At 39.1% G+C, this 24,881-nt stretch overlaps 1 protein-coding gene across 1 annotated transcript in view; it reads left to right on the top strand.

The window, feature by feature from the left end:
* The window catches only part of reln (reelin), a 633,795-nt gene that overhangs the window by 245,263 nt on the left and 363,651 nt on the right, over positions 1-24,881 (top strand). The window contains exons 12-14 of the mRNA XM_053623241.1: positions 7,155-7,306; positions 7,409-7,524; positions 22,659-22,867. Of these exons, the coding sequence (XP_053479216.1) occupies positions 7,155-7,306; positions 7,409-7,524; positions 22,659-22,867 (477 nt within the window). The remainder of the gene's footprint in view (positions 1-7,154; positions 7,307-7,408; positions 7,525-22,658; positions 22,868-24,881) is intronic.

Genomic DNA, 24,881 nt, shown 5'->3' with positions numbered 1-24,881 from the left:
CAGATATTTCAAGCTCAGAGAACCCAAAGGTAAGCACAAGGTCCAAATTATGGCCAAGTATGTGAGTAGGATATTTTTATCCACTGAACCAGGTTAAAAGACTCGACGAGGGTTAAGATTTCTTTTGATAATAGATTTGACGGGAAGCAGATGTGAACATTAAAATCACCTACTAATGAAAATCGATCAGAAATTGTAGTAATAAACCCCAACAATTCTGTAAATTCACAAATAAAATCTTTAACAAGATGTGGAGGGCGATAGATCACTGCTTTCAGAACAGGGCCCTTCCATTCAAATCTAAGTAATTTAACTTCAAAGGTCAAAAATGCCTTTACAGAAACAATTTGGCTGCGAGTGAGAAAAAACATTTTAAAACTGTCCCTAAGCCACACCCTCGACCATTTAGATGGGGAGAGTTAAAAAAACGAACAAGCATTTGGGACCAGTTCAGAAAAGGGACTTATGTCTCCCACCTGTGACCAGGATTCGGTTATTAACATAAAATCCAACTTATGAAAAAAAAAATAAAATAAAATCAATCATTTCTTTTATAAACTAAGTGGTACAGTGAAAGTTCTTTTTTTCCCATGCTTTGACTCATTATCCCCTAAAAAGTGCATTTTGGACAATTTAGCTGCACCCACTCAAATGTTTTATAACTTGCTTAATATGCAATACCTACTTTAGAGAACTTTACCTAGGATTTTTGTCCTATCTTCACAATTTTACTCTCTACTCTTTACAATCTACTCAGCAGCATGTGAAACTCAAAACATGTTGACATTTCTAAACAATATGGCCACCCCGTCAATCAATTCTAATGACGCAGTGCCTGATTTACTTAAACAGCTATAAGACAGGGATATCACTGAAATATCACCACCGGATTTGGTAGTTTGGTCACACCGCCCTTACCCACCAGAAGGGGGCACTATAAAAATTAATTTACCTTTTGGTTTATATTTCTTTGTGTGTGTATATATAAGTGTGTGTGTGTGTGTGTGTGTGTGTACCCATTTGCTTCTTCACTCTGCATTGTGTTGTTTTACATGGAAATGAAATGAATATATTTTTGTACAAATTATCACGGCAGCTTCAGCTCACATCAGTTAATACTCTTCCTTTCGGGAGAGAGTGGAGCAAAAGAAAGAAAAAAAAATACATCCAAATGCACACATCGCATTCTGAAAAGTATGTTAATTTATGCACTCAATACTTGGTCAGGGCTCCTTTTGCACAAATTACTGCATCAATGTGGCGTGGCATGGAGGCAATCACCCTGTGGCACTGCTGAGGTGTTATGGAGCCGTGGTTGCTTTGATAGTGGCCTTCGGCTCGTCTGTATTGTTGGGTCCGGTGTCTTCCATTTTCCTCTTGTCAATACCAGGTTAGGCGAGTTGGCTGGCCAATGAAGCACAGTAATACCATGGTCAGCAGATGGAAGCATGAAGTGCTCTAAAATCTCCTGGTAGATGGCTGCATTGACTCTCAACTTGAGAAAACACAATGGACCAACACCAGCAGATGACATGGCACCCAAATTATCATTATATACCTGTTTCATTTAAACCTCTCACATAGTGTCTGGTGTTACCTTTGCTATTGAGGTGTGTGGTGTCATCATGCCAAGATCTAAAGTGTTCTGTAAGGCCTTCAAAAAAAAGGTTGTGGATGTCTATGAGTTTGACAAGGGATTTAAAAAGATCTCCAAATTATTTGAAATACATAATTCCACTGTAAGGAAAATAATCTACAAATGGCACAGATTTCAGATGACTGCCAATTTGTCCAGGGCTGGCTGGACTAGCAAATTCAGTCCAAGAGCAGACCATTTGATGCAAAAAGAAGTCTCCAAGAACCCCGAAATTTCATCACAGGATATGCTAGTAAGTCTTGCAACTATTGGTGTCAAAGTGCATGCATCTACAATCAGAAAGAGATTATACAAATTTGACCTGCATGGGATGGTGCAAGGAAAAAGCCTTTGCAAGACTACAGTTTCCCAATGAGCATAAAAGGAAAGATCAGGCCTTTTAGAATAATGTGCTCGGGACAGATGAATCAAAAAAGGAGTTGTTTAGCCACAGTAACAGGAGATATGTTTGGTGCAGACCAAAGCCAGCTTTTCAGGAGAAGCACCTCATACCAACTGTGAAGCACAGTGGTGGAAATTTTATGGTTTGGGGTTGCTTTGCTGCCTCAGGGACTGTACAGCTTGCATTCATTGATTCAACTATTAATTCTGCATCATATCAGAGAGTGCTTGAAGATAATATGAGGCACAATCCAGGGAACTGGCAATTCAACATCAAGATGTGGCTCTCACCCACATGAGGAGCTTGGGGCTCAGGTTGAACCACAAGAAAAGGCTTCTCCAGGGCAGAGGACAACTTTTCTAGGGGTTATATGGGATTCTACTATTATGAGGGTGTTTCTATCCCCAACACATGTAGAGTCTGGGCATCCCCTCCAGTCTCTACAAGAGACTGTTGGGGCTCATGGCAGCAGTAGCCAACGTCATATCATTAGGCCTATTGCACATAAGACCATTTCAGTGGCGGCTGAAAAGTCATGGGTTTGATCTGAGGATGAAACCCCTGAGGTTCTAGCCTCGGGTTACACTCTCAGGGTGCCTCCTAATCGCAAGATAGTAATGACAGATGCCTTCCTCACGGGCTGGGGCATGGTCTTAGGTGGCTGTCCAGCTCATGGTCTCTGTAGCGGCCCTCATCTGGAGTGGCATTTAAATCGCCTAGAATTGCAGGCCGTATTTCTAGTTCTGAAATTCTTTCTTCCTCAATTAAGTGGCCACCATGTGTTAGTTGTGACAGCCAACACAGCAATGGTCTCATATATCAACCACCAGGGAGGGTTACATTCACATCCCCTTTTCAGGCATGTGCAACTAATTCTTCTCTGGGTGAAGGGAAAAATTTTGTCAGTGAGTGCAATGTACATTCCAGGCAACCGGAATGACAAGGGCAGACATCCTGTTGAGGCAGGGGCTGAGGCCCAGGGATTGGAGGCTCCATCCACAAGTGGAGGAGTCTGTATGGCTTAGATTCGGCCAAGCAGAAGTGGATGTGTTTGCCTCTGAGGAGACAACACACTGCCCACTGCAATTCGCTCTCGCTCCTCCTGCACCACTGGGGCTGGATGCCATGGTACACACGTGGCCAAGGTCACATCTGTATGTTTTTCCCCTGATCGCTCTGCTCCCACAAGTTCTAGTGAGAGTTCACCAAGAACATCTATGTCTGCTGCTAGTAGCACCTTATTGGCCAGCTTGAATATAGTTCTCAGAGATAAAATCCCTGCTAGATGACACTCCTTGGGAGATTCCCATTAGCAGGGATCTACTGTCTCAAGCCAGAGGGTTGATTTATCACCCTCGGACAGAATTATGGAAACTGTTGGTCTGGCCCCTGAGGGGCACCTGCTCATAGATTCTAGTCTCTCAACCGAGGTTTTAGAGACCATGTTGAATGCGAGAGCACCATCTATGAGAAAATTGTGTGCGATTAAGTGGTGACCTTTTTGTGAGGACCACCCATTAGACCCAGTAAAATGTACAATAACTATGGTCTTGGAGTTCTTACAGGGATGTTTCTCAGCAGGATTGGCTCCTTTTACAATCAGGGTCTACATGGCCAGCATTTCGGCCACCCACACCCCTATTGATGGAGCCTTTTGTGGAGCAACATTCTCTAACATCGAGGTTTATGCACGGTGTCAGATGGCTGAGGCCCATATGCAGACCACGCATACCTTACTGGGACCTGTCTGTGTGTCAGGCATCCCATTTGAGCCCTTAGAGTCAGCCTCACAGAAGCTTTGACTCTAAAGGTAGCTCTTCTGCTGGCCCTGTGACATCTCTCAAATGTGTCAGAAATCTACAAGCTCTCTCTGTTGACTCTTCCAGCCTTGATTTTGCCCCTGGATTAGCCAAGGCTTTTCAATATCCTATGCCAGATTATATTCCTAAAGTGCCTATTTCTGTTGCCCAGCCAGTAGTGTTGCAGGCTTTCTGCCCTTATCCATTCCTTACACCAGTATAAGAGAAATTGTACCTACGGTGTCCAGTAAGGGCTCTCTGTACTTACGTCCACTGCCCCGGCCAGTGGCATAAGTCGGAGCAGTTGCTGGTCTGCTTTGGCGGCGACAGTAGAGGTAATGCTGTGTCAAATCAGTACATCTCTAATTGGATAGTGGAAGCAATCTCTATTGCTTATGAGGCGTGTGGTCTCACTACGCCTCTGGGCATAAGGACACTAAGGGGGTCCTCTCCTCAAAGGCTTTATTTAAAGGGGTACCCTTACGGGATGTGTGTGCTGCAGTGGGGTGGTCTGCGCATACACAATCATTCGGTATTATAGTTTGGTTGAGGGTCTTGCAGTGACCCTAAGACAGAGACCTTTTGGATAAACTATATCCTCAGTATGATGTAGTGGGCATACTTGTTCCCACAGCATTAAGCTCACAAAATGTTGAGTTCCCTTTGAAAGATAATGTCTGGGTTTCACATGTAACCCTGTTCCCTAAGAACGGAACAAGATGTTGCTTTGTCATGTTTATGTTCAAAAAACTATTATTATGTAAAACATCAAATAACTTGTCTATATATGTTTTTTTGTTTAAATGCAAGTCAAAGAAACAAATCATTCCTCTGTTTTATTAGCATTTTCCATACAGCCCCTTTTTCGGAATTGGGGTTGTGTGTCAGTTGTTTTTTTTTTTTTTCTGTAGATTGAAGACATTTGAATACATTATATTATATAGTGGGAGAAATAAGTATTGGATGCATCAACATTTTTTTCAGTTAATCTATTCCCAATGTAGCTATTCACATGATATTTTCACCAGACATCAGTTTTAACTCAAGAAATCTGGAAATATAAAGAATTCACAACATTAAAGTCCATAAATAAAGTTATGTGTAATAAAGTGGAGTGACACAGGAAAAAAGTATTCAAGTATCTCCAAGGCAAGGTAAGGCAAAGAACCAGCTGAAATATGGAAGTAATTATACACCCTATATGTGCAAATTCATATCCGCTGGGTTAGTAAATTGACGGTCTATAAAAAGGCTTTTCATTACCAAGGTGTCACACAAGAAACATCTCATGATGGGTAAAAGCAAAGAGCTCTGCCAAGACCTTTATAACCTTATTGTTGTGAAACATATTGATGGAATCAGACACAGATGTATTTCAAAGCTTCTGAATCCTCCAGTTAGCACCATTGGGGCCATTATCTACAAGTGGAAACAACATCACTCGGTCATCAATCAGCCATGCACAGGAGCTCCTCGCAAGATTTCTGACCAGGGAGTCCGAAGAATAGGCAAAAGAGTAGCCCAAGAGCCAAGGACCACTCAGAAAGAGCTCCAGAAACACTTGGAGGCAGTAGGTATCATAGTCACAGAGGGAACAATAGGCAATGCACTCCACTGCTTACACTCACCCCAAAAGTCTCCATTACTAAAGAAAATGAATATCAAAGCTCGTTTAAAGTTTGCTCCAACTCATTTTGACAAGCCAATGAAATACTGGGAGAGTGTAGTCTGGTCAGACAAGAGCAAAATTGAACTTTTTGGCTGTCAAACTACACACCATGTTTGGAGAAGAAATGGCACTGGACATCACCCTAAAAACACTATACCAACAGTGAAGTTTGGGGGTGGAAGCATCATGGTGTGGGGCTGTTTTTCATCGAATGGTATTGGCAGACTTCATATAATTGAAGAAACGATGAATGGAGCCCTTAACCAGAAGATTCTTAAGAAGAATCTGCTGCCATCTACCAGGATGATGAAGATGAGATGTGGGTGGACCTTCCAGCAGGACAACGATCCAAAGCATAGAGCAAAGGAAACTCTCAATTGGTTTCAGAGATAAAAATCAAGGTGTTAGAATGGCCCAGTCAATCACCTGACTTGAATCCAATTGAACAAGATTTAAAGACAATGAGTTTAGAAAAATGGACCAAAATCACACTTGAATACTGTGGCCGATTAATTTCTTCATACAGGAAGCATCTTGAAGCTGTCGTTACAAGCAAAGGCTTCTCAACTAAGTATTTAAAAAAATTCAGTACGCATGTTCTATACTTTTTTCCTGTAAAATTCCACTTTATTACACATAACCTTATCTTTATTGGCTTTAATGTTGCGAATTCTTTATATTTCTGGATTTCTTGAATTAATTCTGATTTCAATTTCACGTGAATAGCTTCATTGGAAAAATATTTACTGAAAAAAATTGACACGTCCAATACTTACAGTATTTCCCCCGCTGTGTGTATGTGTGTGTGGTGTGTGTGTGTATAAGTGTATATATATATATATATATATATATATATATATATATATATATATATATATATATATATATATATATATATATCTCACATACCCACATACACACAGTGGGGGAAATAATAACACACAGTTGTATGTTTCAGCAAAGCTACATGATGGACACCAACTTAATAAAGTTGAGATATGTGTAAAGGACATTTGACACTGGATGCTCTGTAACTTCCTTCTGCTTAAGACAGAAGTACTTGTACTAGTACCACATACAGCTAGAAGTACACTTTCTGATTACATACTAACTCTGGATGGCCTTTCAGTTAAATCATGTGCAGCAGTCAAAGACCTTGGTGTGATTATTGACTCCAAACTCATTTGAAGCTCATGTACATAATTTCACTAGGACAGCCTTTTTTCATCTCAGAATGTTGGATGCTTGGATCAATATTAATAAGTTGTTATTAAATGTTGATAAATTTGTCATTGGTTTTAATGTTATGGCTGACTGGTTAATATTTACACAAACAAGTGCTATTGTTCTTTATATACTGTTCCATTGCTTTATCTATGTATACAAAAAATATGCCTCATATTTTAAGCCATATCATGTTTGTCTTTGTCACAGCTTACAATACATTTTTCAACATAGCCAACATTTCACAATGCCAATTAGAAATGAATTGGGTTACCTGGATACATGTATTAAATAAAATAGATTGGTTTAAGACTAAAGTAGCTGTACATATATATTGTCCACTTGGTACTAGGCATAAAATTGTAAAATTTGCAATTGACACTTTAATATTTAAATTCTATCTAATCTCTTTATTTTCTTTAGCTGGAACATCGAGGGAGCAGTGTATGGCACTCGGTGTGGAGAAATTGAGTCCGGCAAAGCACTAGTGTTCCTTGGGTCCGGAAACAGGAAAGTGTGCACCCCCTACCTGGATACAACCATGTATGGCAATTTGCGATTCCACTTCACTATGGGTATGAATTTCTACAGTATACTTTCTATAAATACAAACTTTAACTGATTAAAATGTAGTTTTAAATGAATGCCTTTTTATGTGTGTGTTCTTATGTGTGCAGGTGCTGGAGAATGTGATCCAGGGGAGTCACATAACAATGATGTTATCCTTTTTGGCCAGTCAGAAGCCAGAAGACAACCTGTTCTGTTAGAAACACTTCCATTTTCAGCCTACAGGGTAAACTTTTTCTCTCACTCCCACAAAACCAAATACTGGTGACATGTACACTATTTGTAGCGTAGGTACAATAGGCTTATATATATATATATATATATATATATATATATATATATATATATATATATATATATATAAATATATATAAATATATAAACCGCACGGCCAGCTCTCAAAAGTACTGGCACCCTTGACGGTCGGCTCTAAAAAGTATTGGCGCACTACACGGCCAGCTCCAACAGTGCCGGCGCCCTATCCATCTGGCTCTCGAAAGTATTGGCGCACTACGCGGGCAGCTCTCGAAAGTATTGGTGCCCCATCCCGGTTTTGCCACGGCAAGCACCACTCACATTTGCTACAGGAAATGTACCGGTCTAGTTATTATAATTATTATAATAATAAGTGGTGCTTGCACTACTATTGTTATTCAGCAAACTTATTATTATTATTATTATTATAATTATTAGTGGTGCTTGAAAAGCACTACTATTGTTATTCGGCATACTTATTACTATAATTAGTGGTGCTTGAAAATCACTACTATTGTTATTTGGCATACTTATTATTATAATAATTAGTGGTACTTGAAAAGCACTAATATTGTTATTCAGCACACTTATTAGTGGTGCTTGAAAAGCACTACTATTGTTCTCTTGCATACTTATTATTAATATTATTATTATTATTTCACTTTTTTTTCGGTTTACTAGTCCTGCACCGTTTGTCGGAGATCAACGGGTGAGGTGTCAAATCGATCGGCTTATTGAGGAGAGGTGTGCTATGACTTTTATAAGTGATCGGAATGCCGGAATTCCTGGTACGGAAGCTCAAAGTCGGAAAATTTCCCATAGACTTGCAGTGAGTTTCAAAAGTATTGGCCCTCTAAAGAGAAAGCTCTAAAAGTTTTGCCTCCGTACACATTCGGCTCTCAGAAGTATTGGCACCCCACACGGCCAACTCTCAAAAGTACTGGCGCCCTTGACGGTCGGCTCTAAAAAGTATTGGCACACTACACGGCCAGCTCTAACCATGCTGGCGCCCTATCTGTCTGGCTCTCGAAAGTATTGGTGCCCTACGCTGTCGGCTCTCGAAAGTATTGGCGCCCGTCCCTGTTTTGCCACCGCAATCACCACTCACATTTTCTTCAGGAAATGCACCGGTCTAGTTATAATTATTCTTCTTCTTCCACATTTTTTCCGGCGCGTAACTAGTCCCGCAACGTTTGTCGGAGATCGACGGGTAAGGTGTCAAATCGATCGGCTTAGTGAGGAGAGGTGTGCTATGACTTTTGGAAGCGATCGGAATGTTGGCATTCCCGGTATGGAAGCTCAAAGTCGGAAAATTTCCCATAGACTTGCATTGGGTTGCGAAAGAATTGGCACCCTACACAACCAGCTGTAAAAGAATTGCCTCTGTACAAGTCCGGCTCTAAAAAGTATTGGTGCCCGATCTGTCCGGCTCTCACAAGTATTGGCGCCCTATCTGGAAGGCTCTCGAAAGTATTGGCGCCCTATCTGGCCGGCTCTTGAAAGTATTGGTGCCCTATCTGGCTGGCTCTTGAAAGTATTGGCGAACTGCATAGCTGGCTGTCCAAAGTATTTTCACCCTACACAGGCGGCTCTAAAAAGTATAGCTGCACTACACGGCTGGCTCTCAAAAGTATTGGCGCCCTCTGCGGCCGGCCGACGATAACATATGCTAAAACATGTTAGCATGATGCTAAAACATGCTAGCATGATGCTAAAACAAGCTAGCATGATTTTAAAACATGTTAGCATGATGCTAACACATGCTAAAACAAGCTAGCATGATGGTAAAACATGCTAAAACATGCTAGCATGATGCTAAAACATGTTAGCATTATGGGAAAACGTGCTAGCATGATGCTATCACGTACTAGCATGACGGTAACACACGCTAAAACATGCTAGCATCATGCTTAAACATGCGAGCATCATGCTAAAACCCTCTAGCAACTTATCTGTCCGGCTCTCGAAAGTTTTGGTGCCCTATCTGGCCGGCTCTTGAAAGTATTGGCGCCCTGCATAGCTGGCTGTCCAAAGTATTTTCACCCTACATAGGCGGCTCTAAAAAGTATAGCTGCACTACACAGCTGGCTCTCAAAAGTATTGGCGCCCTCCGCGGCCGGCTCTCGAAAGTATTGGCGCCCTACACGGCCAGTATAGTGCTAACACATGCTAGCAACATGCTAGCATGATGCTAACACATGCTAAAACAAGCTAGCATGATGTTAAAACATGCTAAAACATGCCAGCATGATGCTAAAACATGTTAGCATGATGCTAAAACATGTTAGCATTATGCTAAAATGTGATAGCATGATGCTATCACGTACTAGCATGACGATAACACATGCTAGCATCATGCTTAAACATGCGAGCATCGTGCTAAAAACCTCTAGCAACCTATCCGTCCGGCTCTCGAAAGTATTGGCGCCCTACGCTGTCGGCTCTCAAAAGTATTGGCGCCCGATCCGAATTTTGCCATGCAAGCACCACTCACATTTCTTCAGGAAATGTACCGTTCTAGTCATTATTCTTCTTCCACTTTTTTTTCGGTGCGTAACTAGTCCCGCACCGTTAGTCAGAGATCGACGGTTGAGGTGTCAAATCGATTGGCTTATTGAGGAGAGGTGTGCTATGACTTTCGGAAGCAATCGGAATGTTGGCATTCCCGGTATGGAAGCTCAAAGTCGGAAAATTTCCCTTAGACTTGCATTGAGTTTCGAAAGTATTAGCCCTCTAAAGAGAAAGCTCTAAAAAGTTTTGCCTCCGTACACATTCGGCTCTAAAATATATTGGCACACGATCTGTTTGGCTCTCAGAGGTATTGGCACCCTAGGATTTGGAATTCGGAATTCGATGGAGTAGGACGCAAAGTTGGAAGCTCCTGCTGATTTAGATTAAAATTGTAATTAATTTGCGCTTTTCGGTCATACAATATATTTTGACTTATTCTACTCCATTTCCTTGTTTGCACTTTTAACTTTGTGGTATGTTAAAATGTCTGGAAAGAACACGAAAACCCGTGGTACCATTCAGACACGATTGAGGCTTAGTGTGCGCGCCGCGAGTGTGTCCCCTTCTCCCCCTGAATCCACGTCGCCGAGTGGTGACCCTGACTTCGCCGCCCTCAGGCTCGAGCTGCTGGCTTTACTGAGGAAGGACATCACCAATATTTTTAAAAAGGAGCTCCAGAGCTCCAGAAGACTCTCGGGGAAGCGCTGTTTACTATCCAGCTTGACCTGCAGGCCGTGAAAACACAGCTGGTTAGTGGTAAAGTTGCTACCGAGGCTACCATATCAACACTGAAAGGTACTGTTGGGGAAATGGAGCATGCGCTCTCCGGTTGCACCAATGACATAGCTCACATGAAGACTACTATCGAGTCTCTCACTGTGACCGTGACTCAATTAGAGCATATATGTGAGGAATTGGAGTCAAGGTCACGGCGTAATAACGTTAGGATAGTCGGAGTTCCAGAGGGCGCTGACACATGTACAACTGCTGCTGTAACGGCCTTGTTAAAAGAGGCGTTTGGTCTGGAGAAGGAGCTGGTTTTGGACCGGTCCCACCGGACCCTTCAGCCGAAGCCCAAGCCTGGTAAACGACCACGAGCTATTGTGTGCAGATTTTATTATCACAGTGACTGTGTTGACATTTTACGCCGTGCGAGAGAGATCCAGCGGATTAAAGTGAGGGATTTGACCGTCTCCGTTTTCCCTGACTACACAGCCAAGATAGCCCGGGCCCGGACCGCATTTAATGAGGTTCGGCGTCAACTTCGTGATATTGAGGGCGCTCGCTATGGAATACTTCACCCAGCTCGGCTTCACATTACATATAATGGTGTTCAAAAGGACTTTATTTCAGTGAAGGAAGCAGGAGACTATGTTAAACTCTCGATATCGGGGTGAAACGCATCACCTACACAGTGGAGTCTTTTTCACTCTTCTTTTATTTTTATTTTTTGCACTCGGCATTCCAGCTCTACAGAATTCGGATTTTTATTGAAGATATTGTCGTCGCATTACTTCGCCTAGATTTTGTGGACTCACGCCTCTTAAAATTTACTTCTGTATTAATGTGGTTCTCTGTTTTGATGCTCTGACTGGTTAGAGTTTCTGTTTATTTAACTTTATTAGTGTTATCTCCTCGGCTTTACGTGCTACACTGTTATATTATTTGTTACAAGTCTTTAAAAGTTAAGGACATTATATGTGTTATTGTGCGCAGACTGTTTATCAGACCTGAAGTCGGTAGGGGCTTTTTCTCTTACTGGAACTTTTTGTCTTGGTAATTTTGTTGGTTAGTTCAGCTTACTCTCCGAGTTGTTTTCACATTGTGGACAACGTTTGGTTTTGGTAGGATACACTGCTGTCTCATTTGTTTATGGAGACTTTGGGTGTGGGAGTTTGGTGGATTGTGAGAGTAAGCAGAACATGCCAATGCTTTGAAGGATGTGAATTGGAACAGAGTAATGTTATTTAATTGTGAATCTGTTTTGAGAGGATTTAAACCTAACATGGTGAACAAATTATATTATAGAATTCAGGCAATTTTACTGGGGTTATTTCATACAGTGTAGCAAGTAATAATCTGGAAAGACCTTTGTAAAATCACAGTCTAAAACTGGATTTAAAGAGAAGCAAATTAGTAAATGAATCACATGTAAATGAATCACATGTAAATTAATCATATGAAAATGAATAAATAAAGACCCCCCCCAAAAAAAGAAGTATTGGCACCCTTTCCGGCCGGCTCTCAAAAGTATTGGCACCCCGCACGGCCAGCTCTCAAAAGTATTAGCGCACTACACGGCCGGCTCTAACAGTGCTGGCACCCTATCTGTCCGGCTCTCGAAAGTATTGGCACCCTACGCTGGCGGCTCTCGAAAGTATTGGCGCCCGTCCCTGTTTCGCCACCGCAAGCACCACTCACATTTTCTTCAGGAAATGGACCGGTTCAGTTATTATTCTTCCCATAATTTCCCATAGACTTGCATTGAGTTTCGAAAGTATTGGCCCTCTAAAGAGAAAGCTCTAAAAGTTTTGCCTCCGTACACATTCAGCTCTGAAATGTATTGGCACACGATGTGTTCGGCTCTAAAATGTATTGGCGTATGATCTGTTCGGCTCTCAGAAGTATTGGCACCCTATCCGGCCAGCACTCAAAAGTATTGGCACCCCGCATGGTCGGCTCTAAAAAGTATTGGCGCACTACACGGCCGGCTCTAACAATGCTGGCGCCCTATCTTTCCGGCTCTCGAAAGTATTAGCGCCTTACGCTGTTGGCTCTCAAAAGTATTGGCGCCCGTCCCTGTTTTGCCACCGCAAGCACCACTCACATTTTCTTCAGGAAATGGACCGGTCTAGTTATTATTCTTCTTCTTCCACTTTTTTTTCGGCACATAACTAGTCCTGCACCGTTTGTCAGAGATTGACGGCTGAGGTGTCAGATCGATCGGCTTATTGAGGAGAGGTGTGCTATGACTTTTTTTAAGCGATCAGAATGCCGGAATTCTTGCTACGGAAGCTTAAATTCGGAAAATTTCCCATAGACTTGCACTGAGTTTCGAAAGTATTGGCCCTCTAAACAGAACGCTCTAAAAGTTTTGCCTCCGTACACATTACGCTCTAAAATGTATTGGCATACAATCTGTTCATCTCTCAGAAGTATTCACACCCCGCACGACTAGCTCTCAAAAGTACTGGCACCCTTGACATTCCGCTCTAAAAAGTATTGGCACACTACACGGCCAGCTCTAACAGTGCTGGCGCCCTATCGGTCCAGCTCTCGAAAGTATTGGCGCCCCATTTGGGTTTCACCACGGCAAGCACCACTCACATTTTCTTCAGGAAATGTACCGGTCTAGTTATAATTTTAATAAGTTTGCACAAGAACAATAGTAGTGCTTTTCAAGCACCACTAATTACAATAATAATAATAATAATAATAATAATAATATTATTATTATTATTATTATTATTATTATTATTATCATCATCCATGATGGAGTGGGAGATGGCAACTGATTCCAATAATAATGAGAAAACTAATTGTCTCTGGCCTTATTTGTCAGTTTTTCTAAATCAAACAATAAATATTGCACCTTTATATGTAGTCACTCAGAAAGTGAACAAAGTCACTTAGAACAAAATCAGAAGATATGCCAAAGGCAGGCACAGGTGCATTCAGTTGTACAAGATGTGCTTCAAAGCATCAACCAAAACAATGTCTGGCATATGGGAAGGAATGTGCAAAATGCAAAGGCATGGAACATTTAACCAAATAGTGTTTTTCAAAGAATAAGTCACAGTCACCAATAAATGTGCATGCTGTGGAAGAGACAGAATTTTCAGAGACTTTCTTTGTAGGCATGATAATGGTGATACATAAAGTGTTCAGTGAAGATATGAGACAAAAAAAATTAAATGACTCTAATGTGAGCAATGTGTCCCAGGATAAATGGATTGTGTCATTGAAGTCAGTGGAATCATTGTGCAACTGAACCTTGATACAGGAGCTAAGGCCAATCTCATAAACATATGTGACATAAATTAAGTGAAAATCAAGCCCCATATTTGGAAAAGTCCAGTATCACTTAAAGCTTACAGTGGAACAATGTGACACAGAGACACAAGTTTTATGCAGACTTAGAGTATTTGTCAAGAACAAAACTCATCACATTCTCTTAGTTGTAGTCCCAGATGATCATCACTCGCTCCTTGGTGGCAAAGCCTGTGTGGAGTTAGAATTGGTTAAGTAAGTGCATTGCATCAATAGTCGTGACGTAGCAATGGCACAGCAGGAAACTGCAAATGACATTGCACACACATTTGGTAATGTTTTCAAAGGACTGGGAGCTCTTCCATTTACTTACTTACTGTACATTCAACATGCCATTAAGGCAATATTCATTTATATGGCTCCCCTTTGGCATAATTTCATTCTCTGAAATTTTCCATTATGCCATGGAGCATGTTATAGAAAGACTTGATAGAGTTTGTGCATATATTGATGACATAGTAGTGTGGGGATCATCATTGCAGGAGCATAATGAGAGACTTTTCAAGCTGTTCCAAAGAATGCAGAAGTATGGACTCAAACTAAACAGAGCAAAATGTTAGATTGGTGTCACTGAAATTACCTTTCTATGTGAAAAGTTGTCTAGACATTGTATTGAGCCTGAGAAAAGTAAAATACAGACCATCCTGGACATACAAAGTCCAGTGGACAAGAAAGGTGTGCTGAGGATAATGGGAATGGTGGCTTTCATTGGTAAATTCTTCCAAATCTCTCTGCAAAAACATTAAGCCTCAGGGAACAGTTGAATCACAAAGACAAGTTCAAATGGACAGTTAAACATGAGCAAGAACAGAAACTGCTCATCAACTTAAACAATAGAACAGTTAACCACTTTGATGCTTCCAAGAACAACAAAATCTCCAAGGATGTGTCAAAAGATGGATTAGGCACAGTTTTACTCCAAACAGGTGCTCAAGGCTGGAAACTGGTAGTCTATGCCTCCAGAACCATGATGCAATCTGAATGCAGATATGCTCAGATTGAGAAAGCATACCTGGGACAGGTTTTTGGATTTGAGACATTTCATGGCTGCGTACATGGCTTACCATTATTCATTGTGGAAACGGACCACAAGCCCTTAATTGCAATCATTTGAAAAAATCTGAATGAGATGTCTCCATGCATTCATTATCTTATGATGAGACTGCAATGATATGACTTTGAGTTAGTGTACACTTCAGGGAAGTACATTGTCCTAGCTGACACACTATCTCTTGCACCATCAACATGTCAATCACATGAAATGAGTTCCACAGAAATTGATGTGGACACGCATGTGAATCTTTTTGTGGAAACGCTTCCAGTGGGACAGCAAAATATCCAATTCTACACAATGTAATTGCAAATCTGAACAATGAATGGGTTAAAGGTTTTTGTCCACAATTCTACAATGTTAGGGCCGAGCTAAGTGTGGCAAATAGGGTGGCTGTGGCTCAAATGGTAGAGCAGGTTGTCCACTAATCATAGGGTTGGCGGTTTGAATCCCGGCCCACATGACTCCACATACCGAAGTGTCCTTGGGCAAGACACTGAACCCCAAGTTGCTCCCGATGGCAAGTTAGCGCCTTGCATGGCAGCTCTGCTACCGTTAGTGTGTGAGTGGGTGTGTGAATGGGTGAATGAGACACAGTGTAAAGTGCTTTGGATAACCAAATTGTCTTCTTCTGAGACAAAACAACAATAATTCCAATAGTAATCCCACAAGTGCTGAGACATCTTGGAATGAAAAAATTTAAAAGATGATCCAGGGATTCAGGCTACAGGCCCAGAATCAATGGTGCTATTGAGAAAATGGTCAATACATGTGAAATTTGTCTGAAGCATCAAAACAGGAAGGCAAGAGAGCCCATGATCACAACAGACTTGCCTAAGTATCCATGGCAGAATGTGGGAAGTGATCTATTTCATGTCAATAGGAAAGACTACCTGTTGCTGGTGGATTACTTTTCTAGATACCCAGAAATAGCCGTGTTGTCCAATTCATGAAGCACATGTGTGATACAGCACATGAAATCCATCTTTGCCAGGCATGGCATTCTGCATTTTGTAATGAATGACAATGGCTTACAATTCAAGAGAGTTTCAGGACACACTATGATTTAAAGCACATGACTTCAATTCCCCCCCAATTCCTGAGTCCAACGGGAAGGCAGAAAAGGAGTGTGTATTGTGAAACAGTGGCACAGGAAGGCATCAGAGGTCAAATCAGATCCATATGTAGCTCTTCCGAGTTCATGGTGCATCTCCTGCAGAACTCTTAATGGGTTGTAAAATAAGAAGAACACTTCCTTACAAAAGTGACACAAAACAAGAGACAATGAAAAGCACAACAGTGAAAAAGAAACAGAAAGCTCCACAAAAGAGATGTTGTCCCCCTGTCTATATAGAGGAGAAATAAGTCACAAGCATGACGGTCGGTGTTACTTCCATGAGAGCTTTACTCGAATCAATTGTCAAAAATATAACAATATACACAAACAAACAGTTGTACAAAACAGTAAACCTAAAGTGCATTAAACATTATTTAAATAAAAGTATACATAAAAATATGCCTTTCATGTCCACATGTTCAAATTATGGTTAAACACAAGCTAGCGCTTTTCTGGTTTTCCGTACCAGGCGAGGACCTGCATGTGCACGTGCGTGCACACACACACACGACAAAGCTTACTCACATCTACTCAAAAACCATCAGAAACAAAATACAAGCACGTCTCAAAATGTCAGCAAGTTAACACAGATAAAACAGTTGAGTAAAACATGCACAACATAACTATATAGAGGAGAAATAAGTCACAAACATGATGGTCGGTATTACTTCAATGAGAGCTTTACTCGAATGGAAAAAAACCCCGCTTTTCCTCCAGGTATGTGGGCGGAGACTAAAGCAATCGATCCCAGAGTGCAGGATTCAGACCATCCTAATAGATGACTGATCAGCGTTATACTCACTTGATTCAATGTATTAATACATTAAAATGGAACAACAGTGAAAAATAAATACTCTTTTAACCCTCTTCTATAAACATTTGACTATTTAACTTAACACATTTCAACTTGTCACAGAGACAGAAGGTAAACTATGACAAACAAACCTAAAGGCTGAAACCGTTATCAAAAGATGACATTGTGAGATTTGGAGATTCAAATTACTGGGACAAGAAAGCTGTTGTCCTCGAAGAAGTGAGTCCAAGGTCTTCAGGAGAAATCGCAGAAGTCTGCTTAAGACGCAGGAAATAAACTAGACACCGAATGATCAAAATAGAGAAGAGGTTCAATAACAAATACCATTAAGCACCCAGACCTCTTCATATTCCATCCTACTTGACAATCGTCATTCTGTAGAAACATACTACTCTCCTGTACTAAGGAAATTATCACGCACCATGAAACCTGATAGACTTCATTTGTAGATACCTATGCCCAGTGGCATTTGAAATGAATAAAACAAATGCATGTTATTTTTTTAATTTCCCTGTTTAAAAATAACAAACTATTTATGCTGCACATCTTTATGGTTACCACTTTTATTGTTTAAACCACAGTTAATGCTTTTCTAAATGAAAGATATGGCGATTGGTTGTTGTTCCTGTTATTACCTGTAGGTGGCAATAGTGTATAATATACAAGAGGAGGGTACCTAAGAATGTAAAAATGAAGATTGAGGCAGATTAGAGAACTGAAGTGCATGTAGACAGATGCTAAAAAATGAAAAATAAAATAAAGAGGCTACACACCAGTAAAGATAGATATCTTTTCAGTGTGTTTATTAAGTAAACACCACATTAAGATTATGTCTAGCATTTACAGAACATGTATGTATGTTTCTAAAACATTCATTCCACATATTTTCATAAATGTCCAAATCCATTTCTTCCTCCCAATTATGCTTCCTTGTGTTTGACTGATATACTTGAGACATTCATGGGGCATTTACACTAAATATTGCTGTGTCCCTTATATGTGTTTCTTGGAGAAAAATATATGTTCATCTTAATATGAACATAAACCTCTCCCCTTTTCACTGGACAAATGAATCTGATCATATTCCAGCTAATTTGCATAAAATGCTAATCTATTTTTGCCAATTAGTAATTGGATTTTTGGCCTATTTTCACAGCCTTGGTATCAAATTATTCAGGAGAGTGTGAAACTCAATTATTATCAAAAATGTATTGACATTTGTAAACAATATGGCCACCACACATCAATCAAATGTAAGGAGGCATTATTGATTCTCAATAATTATGAAAAGTATTTTTTCATTATTCACAATCCATGTGTGGTGGAGTATGGGATGACATTAGTGTCAAATTTATTAACAAATGCGAGCACAATTATCCATGAACTTGATAAATATTGCAAATGCATCTTACTATCCACAAACAAATGCCTTACAATTTGTGTCTGTGAAATTCAGAATGAAATGAATTGTAATCTTTTTCTTAACCCAAATGGATTAAGTGCCAAGATAAGATATACTAGACAATCAGGTATAAATAATAAGTTCTTACCTTATTCCAGGCTAATAAATCCTCAACACTAGGGCTCTGGCATCTTGAAAAGTGGGGTCAAAGGTTCTTGTAGGTAATTCAGCTGGTTGTTTGAAGAAGTAAATAATAAACCTTGTCTATTTTTCTAAATCCATTAAACCACGCTGTAAACAATGATTTCATCGATTCTTGAATCTCCTTTCTCATGGATTTGTTTTATTAAAGAATAAAAAGTTGTTGCGGTAAAATAAATCATTCAAAGTTAAACAGAGATTAATCCCCTATTTAACAACAACTAGATCTACTTGGCCCTTAACCCTATAAGTGCCAAGCAGGCTTTCCCCCCCAGCAAATGATCTTCACTCAAGGTTCAGAGAGGCTTTGTCTAAAACATACGTGTACATATACTGAACATCCTATTGTGTTAAGACACGAAACTTGTACATATGATGTCTGACTTAAGCATCCATTGATGTGAATACACATAAGCAGGTGTATCCAAAATGACTTCTTCATTTTGTGATTAGTTTCTTAAACTCAGTTGTAGTCATGCACATCGGTTACCAGCTGAGACACTCTACGTCCTGTCTAAGCTGTTTGTACCATAAATCTTCATGTTATACTCCTCTATAAACAAAAACTTATTACCTTCAGTAGTAGTAAACAAAGAGGTTGTTCCTAATAACATTTTTATTTCAGTCCATTCTTTCCTAATTTGATTAGTTACCCAATTAGTTTCCTTCTGCAGCTTTTCTCTATTCATCATCCACATTTGAATGCTGTGCAGGTGAAGTCCAAGGATCTCTTCACTGCTGTGGCTTCTTCTCTTGTCCTGTCCAGCTTTCCAGTGTCTTCTGTGCTTCCTGCATCCCTGCTTTTCCTGCTGCTCTGCGCAGGCATTTCCTCTCCATTTTCTGTTGCTTTGGGATGAGCGTGAATGTTGTTGCCATTGTTTTTCTATAAGGTCATCCAGAGTAAATATTTTTGCTAATGCTGTTGCTTGTGGTGTTTCTACAAAATCATGTGGGTAAGTTTCCGGATGGGCTGCTGAGTGTGATATGACATACGTGGAGGCCACAGTATCTGCAACAGAATGTGCAGTGATTTGTACAAATAGAGACACATTCGTGAATACAAATGTTCTGTTTTGTATTAATGTATCATAATTTGTGCGACAAATAAGATGTGCATTTCTGGATCACATGCATTCATTGACATCTTTTCTGAGTCGATCCTGGTCGGTTCATTTAGATTTTGAGACTTTCTTTCCGCAGTTTGCCTTGCACAATCCACACACCAATATCTCCCAATCTAAACACATCTGTGCCTAAGAAAAGCAGCTACCACTAGATGGCAGTCTCAGCTTTACAGAGCAAGTGCTACTGGATGTTTTTGCCATCCTCCCAAAGAACCTCAGACACATATATTAAAATGGATAATACTAATTTAAATTAGCAAGCTGAAGGGGTGAGCACAACCAATTTGAACTACGCAACAGGATGAAACGTCTTCAAACTTACATATTTATCTAGTTAAAAAAAACAAACAAACAAAAAAAAAACAATTACCAGTGTGGGCTTTGACTTAAAAGAATTTGTATCAGACTGATAAGTTACAAATGTATAAGTTAAATATTTTTTCTTTTTCTTTTTTGTGATACTTTATTTACATAGAACTTATGAACAATCTGAACTAGTCTCTCCCCTGATCGGAGTTAAATCTATATTTTGGAGTTGATTCTAGATTCACAATGACTCAGAATCGAAGAATTGATTCTTTTTGAAATCGACTCCCAATCACAGTAACACACCTTCAGAAATAGCGACAACCAGTCAGTATTGAAAAACAGCATATGAGTCAATAACCTAGCCTAATTCAAATTGTTGATTGATGAATTTAATATAACAAATATTGAACACTCATTCTATGAAATAAAATATATTTTTAGTAAGAGTAGGAAGAAAAAAACAGGTTTTTTTTGCTATACCATTTGCTAACCATTTAGGCCTGAAAGTCATGTAATGGAGGCTGAGACAGAAGCATATGCAGGTATTGCAGCTTTAATGAGATATAACAGTCCAAAGGGCAAAGCAAAACTCAAAAATGAGAACAGACAAAGGTCAAACGGTCAGACAAACAGACTACAGCAGGTAAGGGCAAAGCATAATCAAAACTAGTAATAGAAAAACAGTAGAAAGGCTTCCTAAGGACAGAGACAAGGGCAACTGAGCGTTTACTTTGAAAATGTGTGAACAGTCTCTTATAAAGGGTGGTGTGAGTGTGATTGGGGACAGGTGTGTCTATTAGTATTTAGTATTCTGGAGAAGGCGAACTGTCTGTGTGCATGTTTGGGAGTTGTAGTCGTCGTTGGCCATGTTTGTAGTCTGCAGTGCATTTAAACTTTGGCTCAAGTTACAAGTTTACTTAAATGCATTTTGGCAAGGCTAGGTTATTTCTATTTCAAATTCTTTTAATTCTCGGAGATCCCGTAACCCCTCTCTTAAAAAGTTTTCTTTCTTTTCCCAGGTGCATCATTCCTATTTGAGGATTGATTATTTTTTTATAGACAGTACTCTTAATTGTTGTGTAGTTTCTTCTGACTATTTGGGTATTGTAATTTCTGACCATGCAACTCTACAATTAGATATTCAACTTTCTATTTAAAACCGTAGCCCACCACCTTGGAGATTTAACTCTCTTCTTTTGGCAGACAGTGAATTTAATTTCAGTGAGTTCATTTCAACTTCTATTGATGACTTTCTTTTCTTCAATCAGAATGACTCCATCTCTTATTCATTGTTATGGGAGACACTTAAATCCTATATCAGAGGGCAGATTATTTCTTACTCTGCTCTCTCTAATAAAAGGTGCACTGCTAGGCTTAATGAACTCACATCTGCGATCATTAACCTCGATCAAAGATATGCATTGATCCATTCTCCAGAACTTCTTAAACAGCATCTCGACTTACAGGCAGAATTTAATCTTATTTCGACTAAAGAGCCGGAACGCTCGTTGTTACGTACTCGTGGTTCTTACTATGAACATGGCGACAAGCCGAGTCGTTTACCGGCACATCAGCTACAGCGACAGGCCACTTCCCGTCCCATACCTAGTATTAAAAACACTTATAATATTGTCACTACAGATCCCATGGAAATTAATGCTACACTTAAATCGTTTTACTCTTCAATTTATAAATCCGAATTTCCTGCAGACAATACTAAAGTGAATGTATTTCTTCAAAACCTTTGTAACCCTGTTATTGATTCGAATACTGCCATGCAACTGGACTCCCCACAAATTCTAAATTCAGTTAAAACTATGCAATCTAACAAAGCTCCTGGCCCAGATGGGTTTCCAATTGAATTTTTTAAAAGGTTTATTGGAAAATTAGCACCATTGCTTTTATCTGTGTTCAACGAATACTTGGAATGTATGTCTTTGCCTCAAACTCTGTTTAGTTGATTATACTATTTAATTTTCTTTTCTTTTTTTACACTGTGTATGTGTGTGTGTATATGTAAGTATAAAAAAATGAGAATGGTATTGTTGCTATGTGACAGGAGGTTTGTTTTATTTCTCAATAAAAATATTTTGGAAAAAAAAAATGGGCCATTGTTGGATCTTCTAGCAGCACAATGATCCAAAACATACATCAAAATCAACACAAATGGTTTACTGACCACAAAATCAAGGTCCTGCCATGGCCGGCCCAGTCCCCTGACCTGAAACCCAAAGAAAACCTGTGTAGTGAACTGAAGAGGAGAGTCCACCAGCATTTGAAGGATCTGGAGAGATTCTGTATGGAGAATGGTCTTAGATCTCTTGCTATGTATGGTTGTGTGTGTGTGTGTGTGTGTGTGTGTGTGTGTGTGTGTGTGTGTGACAAATAAAATTTGAATTTGAATTTGATGTTTCTCATTCTCTTTCTGTCCCTGTTATGCTTTTGTTGTATTTCTGGTTCCTTGACTTTTTCAAAATTTTGTTTCTTTCTCCCACAGCCAATGCTCTCTTTCTCTGTCTCTATTAGACTCCTACTGTGGTGTCGGTGGCTTTGCCTACAGAGCTTCAGACTCCTGTGACTCAGTTCTGTCTGGAGCAGAGGTTTCATGCGGGAGCCAATCGTCATGTCTGGGCACTGGATTACATGCAGCTTCTGCCAGTGATGCCTGGAGCCTACACACATATGGCCCAGTTTTCTATTAATCTTGGATGTGGCTCCCACCAGCCAACTAACAGGTGCTTTCTCTAACCACCATGCACAAAGGTTGCCTGATCAAAGCTGCTGGGATGTTGTTATTTGACATATTCCATTATATCTTTGATAGAAAACCTACTAAATGAATTAATGCATAGAAAAATAAAACCAAACCAAATTAAAGCAGGAATCCTGTTTTTCTAGATCTGTATTCAAACACAGTGTATTCTTTGATGCAGTGAATTAGGTTTTTGTGAAACAGGAAATATAATAAACTAGGGCTGCACGATTATTGCCAAAATGATAATCCCGATTATTTTGATCAATATTGAGATCTCCAATATTTATCACGATTATCCCTTGATTTTAGGGACAACATATTTTTATTGCACTTTCACATTTAAATTAACAGACCACTGCTTTTACCTCCATGTTTTGCTACATTCCTGCTAATTTACAAATCTTTGCATCAAATTAGACTGATCCTTAAAGTTCATCATCTCGTAGAAGCAAAATATAAATAAAATTGTACCCAAAATATAGGATAAGTAAAAATAAAAATGCTGTCAACTGAAACGCAAAATGAAAATATGCGATCAAATCTAACAATATGCAACTAATGAAAACAATTCAGGCCTATGTAGAAAAGGCAATAACAGTGTTTACAGGAGGAGAGATGCAAGACAGTTTCTTTTAGGAGCACTTGTGCTCCTAATTACAAAAATTTAGGAGCACAGTTGAAGTTGAGTTGTTTATTTTATTTTATTATTATTATTTTTTTTAGAGATGGTAACATTAATGTGCCATAATATAACACACAAGTAGGCATGAGAAAACTTGAGCTGGTCAATTATGACAGAATTTAGGAACATTTTTAATTTAAGCTTTAATCAGGAGGTCTGTCATAAACAGTTAAATGTAAGCTCTCTGCTCATGGTCACTGTTAATTGAGTTAAAATAATAGCAATGAGAAATACCGTTGGTTAATTGATAAATAAACAAGCATAAAATATTTATTTTTAAATATCTTAACCAATAAAGAGTCCTAATTAAAAGTAGATTAAAACAAGCATGATCCATATTAGGAAAAAGGCTAATAGCCTTCTAAGGAGATAGCTTACTAAGCTTAATGTCAAATTGATATTAAATGCAACCCATAGTAATTAAACATTATTTCATCTCTCATTTTATTTATATTTTATGAAATTATTATAATATATATATATATATATATATATATATATATATATATATATATATATATATATATAATATATATCTATATATATATATATATATATATATATATATATATATATATATAATATATATATATATATATATATATATATATATATATATATATATATATATATATATATTAAATGATTTATTTATAACAAAGCACATTTTCTGTCTTTACATTTTATTAGTTTTCTATTTGTTTGTTTATCAGTTGTTCCTTTAAGATTGGTTCCCCAGTATAGTGTTGCCATGTCTGCTGACAAAGTTGTGTTTTCAGAGATTAACTCAAAACATGGAAACTGGAGCTGACTTTCCTAGTGATATCTGGCAACCCTGAGTTTAAATGATGTGAATAGCTATGCATTTGAGTTACTGAAGAGCGTGAAGGAGAGCAGCAGCATACTCCTTCTGAACAGTTTCTAATCTTGATTATTATTGGTGAGGAATTATTTAATAAAGAAGTTTGAGTTAAACCCACGTTGTAACGTTAGCATTATTATTAATTTACTCCACCTGACGCCGCTGTATCTACATGAGCAGGTGAAAGTTCAGTCATTTTGTGGGATCAATAAAAGATGGCAGTTGTGAGATTGGAAAGTTGAGAGAAGCAGATGATGTACAGTGTTACTCTTGTCATCATAATGGCTTCTCTGCAGTATTTACGTACTTGCACGGTGTAGATGCATTTTGGACTTCCTGTAGTTTTTATTCCAATTGTATTATACAACTCTGAACAGGTCACTCGCACTGGTGCAAATAAATATTTATTCACAGTCGCACAAAGTACTTTTCAGTCACAAATGCGAGTGA

Source organism: Ictalurus furcatus, chromosome 4 (assembly GCF_023375685.1).
Source record: "Ictalurus furcatus strain D&B chromosome 4, Billie_1.0, whole genome shotgun sequence".
Taxonomy (NCBI): domain Eukaryota; kingdom Metazoa; phylum Chordata; class Actinopteri; order Siluriformes; family Ictaluridae; genus Ictalurus; species Ictalurus furcatus.
Note: the sequence above shows the minus strand (reverse complement) of the source record. Positions and strands in the feature narration are given on the sequence as shown.